This window comes from Castor canadensis, chromosome 16, assembly GCF_047511655.1.
Source record: "Castor canadensis chromosome 16, mCasCan1.hap1v2, whole genome shotgun sequence".
NCBI classification, from domain to species: domain Eukaryota; kingdom Metazoa; phylum Chordata; class Mammalia; order Rodentia; family Castoridae; genus Castor; species Castor canadensis.
Genome location: NC_133401.1, coordinates 40,645,019 through 40,662,121, shown reverse-complemented (window position 1 = coordinate 40,662,121; position 17,103 = coordinate 40,645,019). Strand labels below are relative to the sequence as shown.

The 17,103-nt window shown below is 42.1% G+C and overlaps 1 protein-coding gene across 5 annotated transcripts in view; it reads right to left on the bottom strand.

Moving 5' to 3' along the window:
- Positions 1 to 234: 234 nt before the first annotated feature.
- The window catches only part of Sfxn1 (sideroflexin 1), a 66,867-nt gene continuing 49,998 nt past the window's right edge, over positions 235 to 17,103 (bottom strand). For all 5 annotated transcript variants that reach the window (XM_074058662.1, XM_074058661.1, XM_020171079.2 and 2 more), the window contains 4 exons: positions 14,759 to 14,808; positions 7,167 to 7,216; positions 6,513 to 6,560; positions 235 to 2,266 (listed from right to left, as the gene is read on the bottom strand). In XM_074058662.1, the coding sequence (XP_073914763.1) occupies positions 2,170 to 2,266; positions 6,513 to 6,560; positions 7,167 to 7,216; positions 14,759 to 14,808 (245 nt within the window). In that variant the 3' untranslated portion in view covers positions 235 to 2,169. The remainder of the gene's footprint in view (positions 2,267 to 6,512; positions 6,561 to 7,166; positions 7,217 to 14,758; positions 14,809 to 17,103) is intronic.

Sequence of the window (17,103 nt, the reverse complement as noted above, 5' to 3'; positions counted from 1 at the left end):
GGTCTCCATAGGGAGTCTTGGAAGACGTCTTCAATAGATAAGGGGGACTACTGTGAATGGGATTCAAGAACATAGAAGACTGGTGACCCAAAATAGAAATTATTTCCTGCTAAAGGGACAATAGTAACTCCTTTGGGAGTTACTAATGGTCCTGCAAATATTAAGTCTGAAGGGGGCACCATCAATTGCAACATGCAAACTGCTTTGTCCACTTCATACAAATAAAAGAGAGAATTTCTTTTCATTCTGAGTTTATTTAACATTTCATGATACATCGACTCCAATACTGGAGAGACACTGTGCTAATACTGACATAAAAACTGCCTGTCAGTGAACACTGATGAGCATATTTCTTTATATCTTGTCAACAGAAATATTAATAACTATTCACCTTACCAGCTTATTGCACTTCGTGTAGATTTTTGTGTTCTCCAGAAAGATCAGCTAGGATTGCCAATCTTGGTTCATTTGTTCTTTTATTACTCATGATTACACTACACAGAGAACATTCCTATAGAAAAGCATTGAGTCTGAAGGTTCAACAGACAGGTTAAAAAAACACACCATTCCACACTCATTACACTTATTACTGTGCTTTGGTCCTATTTTTCCAGGGTCTAGAACATTTTGGTGAGTTGACATTTTCACTGACGGTCAGTGTTCTGATGTGGAGCTATGCGTGAACTGGGGAGGTGGACGAGTGAATGGGGGGGTGAGAACAAAGATTGATGTTAGCAGGGTGGATGGTGCCAGCTCAAAAACTTTAGCTTTTTATTAAAAGTGCCTACTAAGCACCTTGGGGAGGTCACCTTTAATTTCAAGCCTTTTACCATTGTCTGAAGAGGAGCACTGATGACAGCAAAGTCTGTCTGAGGCCAGAACGTCATGGGACAGCCATTGTGCTCACATGGCCTGACTGCAAACCTACAGAAGGTTCTATAGGTCTCACAGAAGGCCTGGATCTTCCGATCCACTAATCCTTTCAGAGAAAACAGAAACGCAGACACAAGGCACACTATTTTTCTTTATGAGTAAATTCAGTCTGGACACATCATCAGGAAAAAGGATCTGTCAGAGCTAAGTAGTTTCTAATTCTTTTTCACTTTTAAGTCTCTGGGTTATAATGGTCTACACTGAATACCTCTGGACTGGAAACATAATCTCTGCTATGCTAAATGTCCTAGGTGTGACATCACGACAGTAATGTAAACAGTGGGACATGGTTTCATTATTCTCAGGATGGGATGTGACAGACATCATTCAAGTAAACTCAGTTATTGATTCATTCACAGTGCATCTTTCTGAAAGCCAAAGAGCTGGATGTGGGTGGCTGGAGGGGACCGCAGGAAGGGGAACCTGTGGCCTCTCTTCTTAACATATCTAACAGCCCAGATCCACCCAGTCACTTAGCACTGGTACTGAAGACACTCCTAATGTGTGACATTTGATGGAAACGACTGAATGTGAGGTCAATAACTGCAGGGCAGGTGGACATCTTTATAAGAGTATGGAACAATTTAAAAACCAGCCAAGAAAATTCATTGACAATGTGACTACATATAACCCTTGACTGCAGGGATGGTGCATGACTGTGGCTTCCAGAAGGTACAGGAAGGAACATTTGCCCTCCAAACCCCAAACCTTCAGCATCTATACTGGGTTCATCCGCCACCCAAAAAAGAAGCAAAATTATGTCTTCCCAATTCACTACTGAGAGCTCCTTGATTTGAAATGGAAGGGGAACACATTGCCTTGTCACAGACAGAAAATAAATATTTACCGAGCACAGACTTAGAGCCTACTCTATGCCTCGTGGTGCTTTTTAAAACCCTAGGCAGACTGGGATATTGTCTTTAAAAACAGTTGCCAGAAAAAGCTACTGGAAGGAAGAGAAGAAGGGAGGGAGGGAGGGAGGGAGGGAGGGAGGGAGGGAAGGAAGTATTTCTGTAAATCACAACATGATCCTTGTGTTGGGGACCCAGCAGGTGGCAGGCACCTGGCCTGCACCACAAGCTGTTATAAAGAGCAGTTTGATACTAAAAGGCTGATGTGGCTCTTTGAAGGGATCTGCCACTGGGAGAACCCTGCTCAAACAGGACTTTCCTCACTGACACAGCGACAGGAGGTCTGCAGTGGGCAGGATTGGCCCTGGAGGTTTCTTTCCCTGAGTTACAGTCCCTTGTTGAAGTACACACGCCGCAATTCAGGATGGCTCTCCTGGATCTTGGCTTGCAACTCGGCTTCCAAGCTTGTCACAGACATGGAACTGGGAGGAGAGAGAAAGGACAGAGTTAGAACAGGGGCAGAGGTAGGAACCACAGCTAGAAATAGCAGGGGTATGGGCCCAGGGCTGGAGCAGGAAAACGGGGTGCTTCACAGGGCTGCACAATGACTCTTCTGTTCCCTTCAGAAAATCACCTGTCACTAGCAATCAAAATAATCAAGGAAAACTAAGAATGCAACACCCAGCCTTCTATCTGGCCTGTTATTACAGGCTGCAAAATCCCAGCATGGGCAAGAGTGCATGATGACGACACCATCAGATCCCAACAGTGTGGGAAAAAGCAATGTCACTTCCTAAGGAAAATAATACTGTGAGGGAAGCAAACATGGGGGAGTGCAAATGGCAGAAATGCCTCTGGGAATAAAAGGCAGAAATGACCTGGGAATGTAAAGGGAACAGATGGCAGAAATGACTTTGTCTTAGATTAAAGAGTCAGGAAGACATCCTTAAGAGCAAACATCTGAGAAGAGGTGAGGAGCGGGCTTCTCACCCAGATAATGAAGTGCAGCGGTCTCTCTCCTGGATAAGGGAGGCAGAGAAGCATCTTTAAAGACCGACATCTGAAGAGATGAAATACAGACCCCTTAAGGAAAGTGACAGCATATCCCAAGATAGCAACGGGGGTCTCCAAAATAATGAGTGGGCATCACAAAATGTATACAGCACGTCTCAAGGACAGAGTGGACTCACAAGGCCCTCCTGGAATGTGCAGTTCAGTAAGGACGGGGCCAACAGAAGTTACTCAGACAGCCAGTTACAGACGCAGCTGCAAAGTAGGGGGTGCCAGGTGCCAGTGGCTCACGCCTGTAACCCTAGCTACTCAGGAGGCAGAGATCAGGAGGATCACGGTTCAAAGCTAGGCCAGGCTAATAGTTCACGAGACCCTACCTCAAAAAAAACCTTCACGGAAAAAAAGGTGTGGGGGGGGGGGCTGATGGAGTGGCTCAAGGTGAAGATCCTGAGTTCAAGCCCCAGTACCACAAAAAAAAAAAAAAAAAAAAAAAGTAGGGGGTGCCCAAGTCAGGCTGAGCCCTGTATTAACCCTTAAGACTTCAGCTATTTTATGGCTTAGCTCTTTCACTAACCCCACTTGTCAGGGTCCTTGCTAGCCTTTCAATAAATTTTGTGCTTGCTTTAACTTAACTCCTGGTCTGGTGTCTTGAATCGTCGATACACCAGGACTGAAATGTACAAAAAGAAAAGAAAGGCAGAGAAAACCACTCATAGTTCCATTGTGACAATAATCACATGGTGACAAAGGTCAGTGACAGAGTGCTTGCTCGGCACTGCAAAAAGCAAAAATAAAAACATAATGTCTTTGTTTTATGCACTTAAAAATGTATTTAATGTATTATATCAGTAAGCACATTAAAGCTTATTTTTTATTGTAAACACATACTCATTAAGTCATGAAGAAAAATTGTGCAAAATGCCTACTACCAGAAAAACTGCTGATATTTTGATATATACTTAGCTTCTTAAAATATTTGGTGTTTTATATAATTGAGATGTGGTAAAGTATAAGATAAGAATCAGGATACAAATTTGTATAAAAACATTCCAAATGAATAGAAGACAAATTATGTATAGAAAAAAAACTTGAGAAAACCCCACAGAGGCACCTTCTTCATTTGAAATCATTTTCCTGTAATCCTTTTAGCCTCTGCTTAATCTGAGTTTACACCTCCTTTTCACTGAGTGTATTCAAAGCATTCTCTTTGTTTTGATTAACTTCCCTGGAGAATTGTACAACTGTAACTCTTTTCAAAGAACCAACCTTGACTTTTTCCTTGCCATTCCTTTTCCTTTCTTTGTTACATATTTTATTTATTTCTGATCTTTTCTCTTTCCTTTTTTATATGGAGTTTACTTCTCTGCCCTTTTTAATTTAAGCTGGCCATGTGGATTTTGAGCCATTCTTTCTCATAGGAACATTTAAAGCTACACATTTCCCTCAAAGTAGCAGGTTTGCTGCTTCCTAAGGAGGTTAGTAAGGCGTGTGTCATTATCACTCATCGTGCAAGGGAATGAGTGCAATGTGTTCACACAATGGACTATTACACAGCAAGGATAATGGATGGATACAACCTCATGCAACGATCGATGAAGCTTTCAATATTCAATAAGAAAAAAAGAGTACCAGAAAACTATATGTGGTATGATCTTGTCTAAAAAGTTCCAAAAGAGGGTTACAGGTATGGCAAAAGAGATAGAGTGCTTGCCTAGTAAGCATGAGGTTCTGAGTTCAAACCCCAGTACCACCTAAAAAATAAAAAGTTCCAAAGAACAAAAACTAAAGGTGTGTGTGTGTACACAAGATTCGCACAGTAGTCAAAACTGCAGGAGAGGCCCAGCCAGCCTGGGAGAAGTCCATAAGATGTAACTTATATGTAGTATTTTTATCCATTGAGCAATGGATTCATAGATGTTCATTATGTCATTCAAATAAATAAAATAAAAGTAGCTGGGTATAATGATTCATGCCTTGCAATCCCAGCTATTTGGGAAGTAGAGATTGAGAGGATCAGGTGGAGAATGAGGACAGGACAGGCAAAAAGTTAGCAAGACCCCATCTTAACAAACAAGCTGGGTGTGTTGGATGGTACATGCCATAATCTCCAGCTGTGCTGGAGGCATAGGTAGGGGACCATAGTCTGAGGCTGGCCCCAGGCAAAACTGTGAGACTGTCTGAAAAACAAGTAAAGCAAACAGGGCTGAAGGCATGTCTCAAGTGATGGAGACAAGTATGTATGAGGCTAGCAAGTATGAGGCTGAGTTCAAACTCCGTACCATCAAGAAAAATAAGTAAATAAATAACTAAAAGGAATTAAAACAGGGTCGCCAGTGATAGCAGTGTGTTATGAACCAAGAAACATGACTAATTGCACCAAGCAACTGAGGGCCAAGAGAGGAAAACAAACAAATGAAGAGACAAAAATCCAACCAGTAAGCTTCAGTTCTAGACAGATCTGGGCGAAAAAGCAATGGTTTCCAAAAATGTGAAACCTCTTCTCTCAGACAGCTTTGACCCCAAAGCAGTTGTAGCTACAGAAAACTTTATTCCTGTGCGTAGGGTGAAAACGAATCACGAACAGAAGTATATTGTGTTTCTTACCACCAAGGCACCACAGGATTCTTCTTTGTGGGTGTTAACATCTACAGTCCTTTCCCTGTCCAATGACAGATGCTGCATTTCTGAAGTGTTTATTTGGTGTGGGTATCCACCTCCCCTGTGTCTCAGTCTCCAAGTTCAAGGGCACTGCTGAACCTGGCACATTCCTGCTGGTCACTAGAGAAATGGACGCTCCTAAGTCAAGCCCTGAGGTCTGGGGCTTTGGACTTTAAATAGACAATGGTTCTCTGCTTCAGAGACAGAGACATTCATCTGGAGGGGCTCAATAGAGGACCTGAAGGTGCCATCCCATTCAGAGGGTGCTGTTCTGGCCAGGAGGGATCACTGGACGAACAATATCCTGTCCCACGAGCATGGGGTCGAAGGCAGAGTGGCAGAGCAGGTAAGAGGCAGAAGTCTCCATCAAGTGGAGGTCCTAAGGAAGTCAGTTCTACAACAGAACACTTCATCCAAACCTACTTTGAAAGAACAGACCCTGTGTTTAGGACCCATAAAGGAAAGGGCACTCAAGGTCAGAGATGAAGCGACACTGAAACAAACCCCCAAACTTCCCTGTGTTCTTGTGCTCTGGTGTGAGATTAAGAGGAAGCTGCAGACCTCATTTGCTGATTCAATGCCAGTCAGTTCAAATTTGCATCAACACAGAATTCAAGGGCAGTTTGTGATGAAAGACACATGCCCCGCAAAGCTTTTAGGGAAAAGTAGCAGGAAGAAGAGGAGCAAGTGTACCAGCTTCCTGAGCTCAGGGCAGACACTAAATGCCAACAGATCTGCCTCACAGATGCACTTGGCAATGGACTGGATGTCAACGAACCATAGCTAAATTTTTATAAAAGTGATTTGCACCACAGTGAATGTGACTCTTAGAAGAGGATAAATGAAGCCTTTTCAAATTTGTAACACAGGGTAGAAAAGAGAATTTGAGGATGGATGTGGGTTTGAGTTCTGCCTCTCTGTCTTCCTATAGAGAGCTTCGCTTTTCTGTTCTTTTGAGTTGCAACTTCCTGCCAGTGAAAGGGAATCACTGCATCTCTATCTCCGACTGGATTTTATGACTAAAAGTCCTGGTCACCCTGAAGAATAAGGAACAAGTACCTCTTCTGAGGAAACAGGGCACAGCACAGGGGCGTGGCAAACACCAAGCTTAGGAAAAAAAGGAAAAAGGACATGTCAGCATTTTGAACATCTTTTTGGATTATTTTCCTATTTTATAACAATCTTCTCTCTTCTTTAGAGCATCAGGCTGCCTTCCCAAAACATGTCCTGTTAATTTTATGACCTAGGATTGCCAAAATAATGGTAATAAACAAACAAAACAACAAAAGCTAAAGAGGTCACAGGAGTTTGAAAAAAACCATGCAGATATCCCATGCTTTGTAGGTCTCTGTACACAGTTTATTTCTCCTTAATTATTAGGACCATAAGTTTTGGGTTAACCTTATTTTCAAAATATCTGTAACATATTACCCATTTTTTTCCTCTTGCTTTTCATAGGTTGTCTTTATTTTTAAAAAGGAAATTAATAATCTAAAAGTAATCCATATGCTAACAATCCTGACTTGGTCATCACACATGCATAAATACACATATAATTAAAATAATAATAAAAAAATTATAATAATAGATTTTTTTTTTTTTGGTGGGACTGGGCTTTGAACTTAGAGCTTCATGCTTGCAAAGCAGGTACTCGTCCACATAAGCCGTTCCTGTAAAAATAATAGATATTTAAAAAAGATAATTTCCACTCACCAGAAGCCAACTAATCCAACTTGAATTGGAGCGCTCATCCACGGGAACCTCTGTGTTGAGAAACAAACAATTGTGAATATTTTTTACACAGGCCTTAGAGACATTTCTCCTGACAATTATTTGGAAGGAAGCTCTTCTTGTCACAAGAGCCAGATGCAACATGGTTAGTGAAACCTGGGGGTGACACTGCAGGTGTTAGTCCTGACTCCCTGGCACCCTCTGATCTGCACATGGACATGCATGCAAAGACCAGGCGCCTTCACCACTTTCTCCCTCACATAATACAGTCTGAATACTTCTTGGATGTGCACGGGAGGTGGAGAAAGAGCTGCCATTTAATTGAAATTTACCTCCTGGCTGAGGTGAGCAGGATCATCTGACCACAAGGTTTGAGACAACACACAAACCTGCATTCAGGTCTCTGCCCTCTGAGTCAGTTCCCGACAGTGGGGAAAAGGTAGTTTCCTTGTTAGGATGAAAATGAGCAATGTTATCAGTGTCCTCAAAGTGTGTGGACAACACTAGGAGGGTGCTTAAAACATGGCAGGGGCTGTGGCATTAAATGTTTACTTTCCCCACCCCCTTGCACTCTCTCTCTTGGTTTTAGTTGCCATCAATCTGGTTAAGACTATTTTTGGCATAAACATTTTTTATTAGTTCTCCCCTCCCCAGTGGAAAGGAATGGGCTGGGTTTTTTTTTGGAAATTAAATGCTGTTAGATTTTTAGTTTTTAAAAAAGATTGATATCAAAATATACAATATAAGAGCAAGGAGCTATAATGTTATCTAAATAAGGCCACAAAAATAGCTGGAGCTATGTTGGGAACTGGTTGTAACGCAAGCAGCAATTTAGTTAGGAGCCAGCCCACGCTGTTATGGGATGTCGTGCTTAGGAGGCAGGCATTACCCTGGTCCCCAAGGAGACTCCTCTGGCAAAAAAGGAACATCAGGAAGGTCAACATACAGGAAGAAAGGGAGGGACTGGAGAGGAAAGGTAGAATGTCACCAAAAGGAAATGGATCCATACAGGCCAGGTAGACAGCTCCCCCCACCCAAGGTAGAAAGAAGAAAATACAGTTATGTGTCACTGCATGGCAGGTTATATTCTGAGAAACGCATCATTAGGGGATTTCATCTCACTGAAAACTGGATGTCTACCCTTGCGGGACTGTCATCACATCTGTGGAGACGCCATTATGTGACACCTGATTGCACTGTATCTTGGGCAACTGGCTGTTTGATGAAGGCATTTCATAAGAGGGTGGTAATTTCACTCCCCAGGTCCTCCTGGACATGTGACACTGGGGCTGGGACACACTGTGGTGATGGGAAGGCAGGCTAAGTGCTGAGTGAGATGCTGTGCTGATTTCAGGTGGACTCTTGTCTGCAGCAAACTGGGCTAGCCTGTTACCCAAAAGGCACAGCTACGTGACATCTGAGGGATAGACAGGTACAAACTAAATGCTCCTCGTAATGACAAAGATCCTGGAGAATTCGAACTTATTCCTTAAAGCCCAGCCTGACACTGTCTCCACACCTCATTCTGCCTAACTCATCCCTACTTCTCCAAAAGAACTTAGTCTAGGACTAAATGAGTGAGCTGAGAATATTCATAGCTAAAGGGATGGACATGTCTTACTTGACAGAACCATGCAGAAGACATTTTAACTAAACTTCAAATAAATTCAAGCTAGTGAACATAAGTTGCCATCATCACAAGCAAAGTAAAGAATATACCCAACACTTTAAGTATTTTTCTTATTCCTTGTGCTGTTCTCTTCCTGAAAACCGGCACCATTTCCTGGCAACGTCTGGTCTACTTTCTCTCCCCATATATTAGTTTGCATTTCCTAGGATTTTATATTTGTTATTATTGCATACATCAGTGGCTCATTACTTTTTTCTTGCTGACTTAAGTATTCCACTGTATGGATATACCACAACGTGTTTATACATTTTCCTATTGATGAACATTGAGTTGCTTCTAGTTTGGAACTATTGTGAATACAGCTGCTATTTTTCATCTTTTATGGTCACTTTTTTTTTTTTTTTTGTGATACTCGGTTGAAGTCAGGGTCTTATACTTGCTAGACAGGTGCTTTTACCACTTGAGCCACTCTGCCAGCCCTTTTTTGGGTTGGGTATTTTTCAGATAGGGTCTCAAGTATATTTGCCCAGGCTGGCCTCAAACCACCGTCCTCCTGATCTCTGCCTACTGAGTATGATTATAGGCATGAGCTTGGAAGTCACACACTTTCATTTCTCCTAGTTAGTACATTAGAGTGAAATAGCTGGATCATATGGTAGCATATGCTCAACTTTGTAAAAACTACCAAACTTTTTCTAAAGTCACTGCCCCATTTCAGCTTCTCCCCAGCAGGGTATGAGGATTCCACATCCTCCTTTTTCTCACCACCACCTGTTATTGTCAGTCTTCTTAACTGTAGCCATTCCTGTAGATATGTCCGGATAGCTCATGTGGTTTTAATTTTACTTTCTCCAGTGACTAAAGTACTGAGCATCTTTCTATGTGCTCATTTAGTATCTTGTATACATTTGGTGTAGTGTCCAAACCTTTTGCCCATTTTTGTGCTGGGCTGTCTTCTTGAGTGAATGCTGAAACTTTTATCTATCCTGGATACAAGTTCTTTTCAAAACGATTTGCTTGGCAAATTTTCCACCCAATTTGTTTCTTGTCTTTTCCTTCTCTGTATAGCTTTTGAGGAGCAGAGTCTTAAAATTTTGATGAAGTCAATGTTTCTTTGATGGACTGTCCATATTTGTGTAAGGAATATGCAGTGTCCCGTTATAGTTTCTTCTAGTAGTTTTGTGGCTGTAGACTTTTACGGTGAACCATTTGGAGTTAATTTTCGAACATGATAGAGTTAATCCCTACACACTGCCTACATCCTGCCAACCTAATCATCCACAAATCTTCCATAAGCCATGCTCTTTGTCCTTAGCCAGGAGACTGGTCATCTTCAAGTCTCTGCACACCTACGCCAATTGGGTAAGACAGCTTTTTTTGTGCTATTCATTGCCTCATGCTGTAACCACCATAATTAGAGTCATTTGTTCTGTGTGTTTCTCCTATTATGCTACAGGTTCCTTGAGTTTTTTTTTGTTTGTTTGTTTGTTTTTTGGTAGTACTGGGGTTTGAACTCAGAGCCTCATGCTTGCTAGGCAGACTCTCTACCACTTGAGCCACTCCCCCAGCTACAGGTTCCTTGAAAGCACAGTTCATGTCCTACTTCTCTGACTCTAGTCCCTCCCAGACTGCCTGTGAATGAACACAAAAATGTTATGTTCACAATCAGCAGATAACTGAAAAACTACTGAGTAGAAAGCAGTCCATTTTTATTAAAGGGAATATAAAAGACCTAGAATTAAAGGGAATGAGAACTATTTTAGGATCCAAGCCAACATTTATTCCCAATGAGAGTGTCAGCATGAATGACCCAACTTTAAAGAGATAAGTGGAATTAGTCTGCAAGAAAGTTGTTCATGGAAGCACTTTTAGGTGGTGAACTGTTTGGTTAGTTGCAAATTTTTCCATGAGTCACCTGCCCATAGCTGGTTCCTTTTTTTCTTCCTTTTTTTTTTTTTTTTTTTGCAGCACTCCACTTGAGAAAAGGTAAGGCATAGGGAGGAGGATGAGTCACACCAAATGCTCCCCAAGCACAATCATTTAAAACAACTGACAATGTTCAATTAGTTTCATGTTTGCAGAGGAGTTTGGTCATTTGCAAAGGAAAAACCCAAATCAGTCCTCCTTGTATGGGAGGGACACTTGGCTGCTGGAGCTGTGGGCACCAAGGCAGGGGCTGCCTGGACAGGTGTCATCTGCTACATAGAAAATGGTCTCTTGAGCCTTTGTGAAAGGTGTACAGCAAAGCCCGATTTCCCAAATAGAACATGAGAAATGCTCTGAACGTGAAGAAGCACAGGTATTGATAGAATCTGTGTGTTTTAGTAGTGTTGATACCATCAGAACACAAGGTCTTCTCTACATAGGCAAAATGCAATATTCAAATGGAACAGCAACCCTGAACTTGGGAGTGGTTGGTATGTCATGGGTATTTCACAACAACCTAGCCTTGATTTTTTTCAAAGCAGCATCTTCTGTTGGAGTTGAAAGAACAGCTACAACCAGATGCCTCGCACCTAGGGAGGTTCTTGGATTCATCCTTGAGCTGCTCTCGTCACATCTTTCCACCTGGCCACAAATGCTCCAAAATCAGGGGTCCCTTCAGAATGGGAAGTTGGCGCAGGCAGAAGGCTCTCTGGGAAGGGTAAGCGAGGTGGCACACTTCCAAATTATCATCGAAGAGTACGATACCAAGTCGAGCTAAAACCCACAAATTAGGATGAGGGTAGGGAGAACGTGATGGTTATTCATCTTCTTAATTATGACAGGGCCTGGAACAGTGTGGCCATACTGGGCTAGGATGCTTATAGCATTCGCTCCTTCCTTTCATGTGAGAAAATGCTGGGGTATGGCATTAGCTATTTCCATCTGTCACAGCAAGAAAATCCCACAATAAGCCCAACTATGTCTTCTGCCTAGTGTTTGTCACAGAGATATAAGAGGAACTGTGGCTACCACTCCAACATCGAGACCCCAGGAGTTCAAAGGCATGACTGAAATATGACAATGAAGTATTGACTTCATTTCATGGGTTTTCCCATATAGCCTAACTCTTCAGCACTGAAGTATGTTGAAATGCAAACTTTCTTATAGAATCTGTGGAATTCCAGGGCTGGCAGAGTGACTCAAGTGGTAGAGGGCCTGCCTAGCAAGCATGAATCCCTGAGTTCAATATCCAGTACCACCACCACCAAAAAAAAAAAAAAAAAAAAAAAAAAAAGAGAGAGAGAGAGAGTACTAAGTAGAGTCTGTGGAATTCCAAGCAATGATACGGACATGTTAATGACCAGCATGTGCCCAGGGCCCACAGGCTCTTCAAGTAATGTAATGTCACTTTGGCAGCAGCAAGTGACAAGAGTCTTAGCCTCTACTCCGGCGCCAAGCTGGATGCCATTTGAGAGGCTGAAAGAAAGGAACAGGGAAAGTTTAACTGGTGGAGATGCTGCCACAGAAGGTGGCCTCCAAAGTGTCTTCAGAGTCACCAGCAAAATCATGACGATCATGACCTTGTTACACATCGGTTGAGTCACCCACATGTACCTCACTTTTCTGTCACTGACATGGCAGAAAAGCTAACATGATAAGATGATCATTTTCTCCAAGCCTGTATCCATCTAGAAATCTGGCCTTGCTTTTGAAGTCTGACTTGTATCAATTCAGCAGGAAGGGAGTTGCTTTATTAATTTTACTTTTCAAGTCTTCCTTGCTTTCAATGCTAATAGTTTAAGAGTTAACAAGCAAGCAAGCCAAAGGCTGCTCAGGTCAACACCTGCCCCAGTGGAAATGCTATCACTCTCAGATCAAGAGCCAGCAGAGAACAATGGGACACTAACTCAAAGTCTTCAGAGTTACCGATCCATCCACTGTTCTGAAGAATGAAGTCGATAGCTCCCATGCTAAATTCATTTTACAAGTTTTCTCTCTCAAAGCCTGAATGACTATAGGTTTGAGAAGGGATGACCTGAAGAAGGGGCTTGAATTTGTTTTCAGATTACATGAAAATCACGGGAATGTCAAAGTTGGTGAATTCAGATGACTTGTATCATTTGGTAGTTTTTAGGTAGAATTACGTCTTTAGTTCATAAACTGTTCCTTAGCTGCTTTGCACCAGAAAGAGATTCCAGCAAACCCTTTTCATGAATCTTCAAAATAAAATTTATAAAAGTCAGCCAAATGTCAAGTTCACAATTACATTTTGTTTTATAAAGTGGCCCCCTTGTTCAGGATTCAGTGGATGCCTGAATAGTACCATTCTGATATATACCATATTTTTTCTTATGTAGACAAACCTATGTCACACAGAGAGGTTAATAATAACAACTAATGATGCAATAGAACAACTATAATGATGTACTGTAGTAAAATTACAGGCATCACTACTTTTGTGCTTTAGGGTCATAATTACATAAAATATGTGTTCCTCGAACATAAGTAACTGAGACGGTTGAGCTGATAACAAAGATGGCCACTTAAGTGACTAACAAGCAGGCAGTGTGGGTGTGATGGACAAAGGGATGATTCACATTCCAGGCAAGGTGTAGCAGGGCAGTGCAGGGTTTTACCACACTGCTCAAAATAGTTCACAATTGAAAATTTGTGAATTGTTAATTTCTGGGATTTTCCATTTAATAGTTTTGGACCATGGTTGACAAGAGGTAACTGAAACTGTGGAGATGTACTGTTTAAATATCTGTAACTGTTCTGCATTTTTGATTAATCTTGTGACTAAGGCTGTCAGAAGCCGCCAAAGGAGAACCATGGGTCTGAGAGGGCTTTTGAGGGTGCAGCTCCCTGGGAAGAGCAGGGTCTGGGTCTGTGGGATTCCTCCAAGAACCCTCCAAAGAGCAAAGTTTTGTCACCACAGAGCAACTATGACACTCTATTGCACTCCACCACAGGTAGCACTGCTGGCATGGCAGTGTCAAACACTATAGCTTGGGGAACACAAACCTTCCGTGACCCCAAAGAAAGGGGGTGCTAAGGACGCCTTTTCTTACATGGGGTCAAGTGATGTGCTCAATACCTCATAGCGTATTTTCATAGCTAATTTTTCTAATGAAATTGAAGAGAAAGTGGCTATGGAGCATTGGCCTTAGTTTTCCTACTGGGGTCCTTAGAAAGTATACAGGTCCATGAGCATGTGGACAGGGCACTTAGAATACTAGTCACCATGGAGCCCATTCAAGAAAGGTTTGAACTGTGAACAATGCCCTTTTTCTAAAGCTTTATAGAAAGAAACTTCTTGTGTTACAGGTCTGTTTCTAAGACTCAACTCACCGCAGGGAGCTGCCGTGTTCACCATGGCACACTTGCTCCTCCAGTGAGGAACCGAACCACTGCTCCTGGTAGATGTGACCACCTCAGTTTCCAAACACCATGAGCCTAGAAGCCACCCAATCCCACTATATACCTTTGCTATGAGGTCAAGTGCAAGTAATACTGCATTAATCATGGAACCTACAAAATCCAATCTCAAAAGATCACATAAAGTGTGCTAAGATTTCTTGGTTACAACTTCACTCTCAAGTATTTCCAGACCTTCAGCAGGGACAGCTGACAGATTAATGAATTATTAGGTGTGATCGTCAAAGAAAAATATACCAGGACTCTACATTCCAGTCTTTTCCCATTCTTGATATTATGGATATACTATAAACATATTCTAAATCCATGCCATCTATCTTTCTGGGCATATGACAAATGACTGAGTATAAAGCCAAGTTGTGACCTCACAACAGCTGTGGTCTTCATGTATAATGGCTTTTTGAAATATCTGAGATTAGGAATAAAATGTCCCTGGAAACATTTTTTCAGTTACAGAAGTGCCCGAGAGAAACTGACCTTCCATTTCTGTATCCACTATTTATGAATGGAATATTCTGTATGGCATGAAGTCTGAAAGAGCATGGAAGGATTAAGAAAATGACAACAGAACTGGGCTTACCTTCAAGAAGGCTTTCTTCTCCAGAGTGTTCATGATAAATGGAGGGATGGCTGGAAGGAAAGAGAGATCCACTGAAATCTTTACTTAAAGCCTATTTTCAGCTCACTTTGTTTTTCAACAATTTAATGGAAGCTCATGTTGCCTTTAGGCTATTTTTACACTGGCAAACTGAGAACTGTTTATAGTCATTTTTTAAATTTCTAGATTTAAGCTTATTGATTATACGCTGGATACATGTACTGAATTATCAGTGTGCCTCATCCATGCATTCAATTAAATCAGTAAATAACATAAACTATAAAATAAATGCATTTAAGTGTATTAAATTGAAAACTCATCCCACCCTTCACATTTTGCAAAAATAATGTAACGCTCTCTGCTAGCCAAAAGTTTTACAATATTGTAGAGAATCCTACACTTAACTTTATTTACTTTTTGGGGAGCAGTACTGGGGTTTCAACACAGGGTCTACACTTTGAGCCACTCCACCAGCCCCTTTTTGTGATGGGTTTTTTTGAGATAGGGTCTCATGAACTATTTGCCCGGGGCTGGCTTTGAACTGCGATCCTCCTGAACTCTGCCTCCTGCGTAGCTAGGATTGCAGAGTGAGCCACCAGCGCCTGGTGGTGTAACTTTAAACAGGAAACAGTTCAAACATCAGTAACTTCTCCGTCCCCATAGTAACAACACAAAGGCATCCTTCCCAGAGTGTCTACCAGGCATCAAAGACAGCCAGAGGACCCTACCTTGCTTCAGGCAGAATCACTTCAGTACTCGTTGGACCACTCACCTGCTAGCTGGGGTCCTGGAAGTTACTGATTTCTCTGGGCATCATTTTGTTTTCCCATCCATGAGATGGGAACATTATGAGGTGGAATAGATACATGAATTGACAGGGAAATCATATAATTTTAATAAGTATTTAAAGGGCGACTCTGACATTGGAACAAGGAGCTCTAAAACAGCTGGCCCCTCCCATCTTCTTTTAGGTGCTAAGTACAGGAACAGGGAGACAAGAGGAGCTACCTCCTTCTGCTTTCTTCTTTGAGATGTCAAGGAGCTGCCAGGATCCTTGGATGGGTGGAGGGTAATTCTAAAGTCTCTGTGACTTGGGTGGGTTGTGGGTGTGATTGGGTATGAATTTGGGTGTAATTTGTGAGGAAAATGCCTCTCTCTTTCTCTCCCCGCTGACCTCATTGCTCTCACTCTAGAGACAACCTGCTTTCAGTCTGTTGAAAGTGTAATCCTTTCCTAATGAATTTTACTGTTATTTTACTGAATCTTTGCATCTTACTTTTTTTTTTTTTTTTTGGTGGTACTGGGGTTTGAACCCAGAGCCTCATACTTGCAAGGCAGGTGCTCTACCACTTAAGCTGCTACACCAGCCCTTTTTGCTGAATATTTGTGTCTTGCTTGAACTCTTCTCCTGCTAGATGCAAAAACCAAGGAAATCTTCAAGGCCACTTTTCTAGTGTCAGTTACACTAAACCTGGCCATGGTAACCAGATGTAATAATACATGGAAAACATGCGGCATTAGTTCATTAACTCACAATTTTTATCAGACTTAACAGTTTCATTAGCTACTTCAATATGTCAGCTACTCTTGGGCGATTCACTGGCACAGAAAGATTGGGTTACTTCTTTGGGGACCAAATAGTGTTTAAAAATAACCAAGTTACTGGAAGTGGAGTTGGCTGAACTCCAGGAGGAATAGGGAAAGACTCGAACCAAAAGCAAAAATGCACAGAGAAAGTTGGAGTTGCAATACTGCTTTCTGAGAATTGGGAACCTACCAGAGTGAGTGCTACAGCCTCCTCTTAGGTAGTGACAAGCATACTAGCTTTGGTCTTGGGGACAGCTTGCCTACCTTTCAGGACTATGGTTTCCTAGACACCACCACAGAACACACTAGCACCCCACAAGGGCTTGGTGGTGGTGGTAGGGGGTTCCTTTATTATATCAGATAATGTTGAGCTCCCTCAAGTAGCTGGAACACAAATACAGCTGTCCCTTGCCCCTCTGTATCCATGGGTGAGACAGGCTGGAGGTAGGGAAAGTTTGGGACTTATATGGTGTTGCCCAGGAATAGCCCAGACCACCCTCACCTGGCTGAGAACTGTCCATGCCCCTCTCCACTCATTGATTACTGGATGGGAAGCTCCTTGTTCTCCTCTTCCTGTAAATTATCGTAGGTTTTAAAAGCACCTGAAAAGCTGGGTGCTGGTGGTTCATGCCTGTAATCCTAGCTACTCAGGAGGCAGAGATCAGGAGGATCGAGGTTCAAAGCTAACCTGGGCAAATAGCTTGAAAGATCCTATCTCAAAAAAAACCTTCACAAAAATA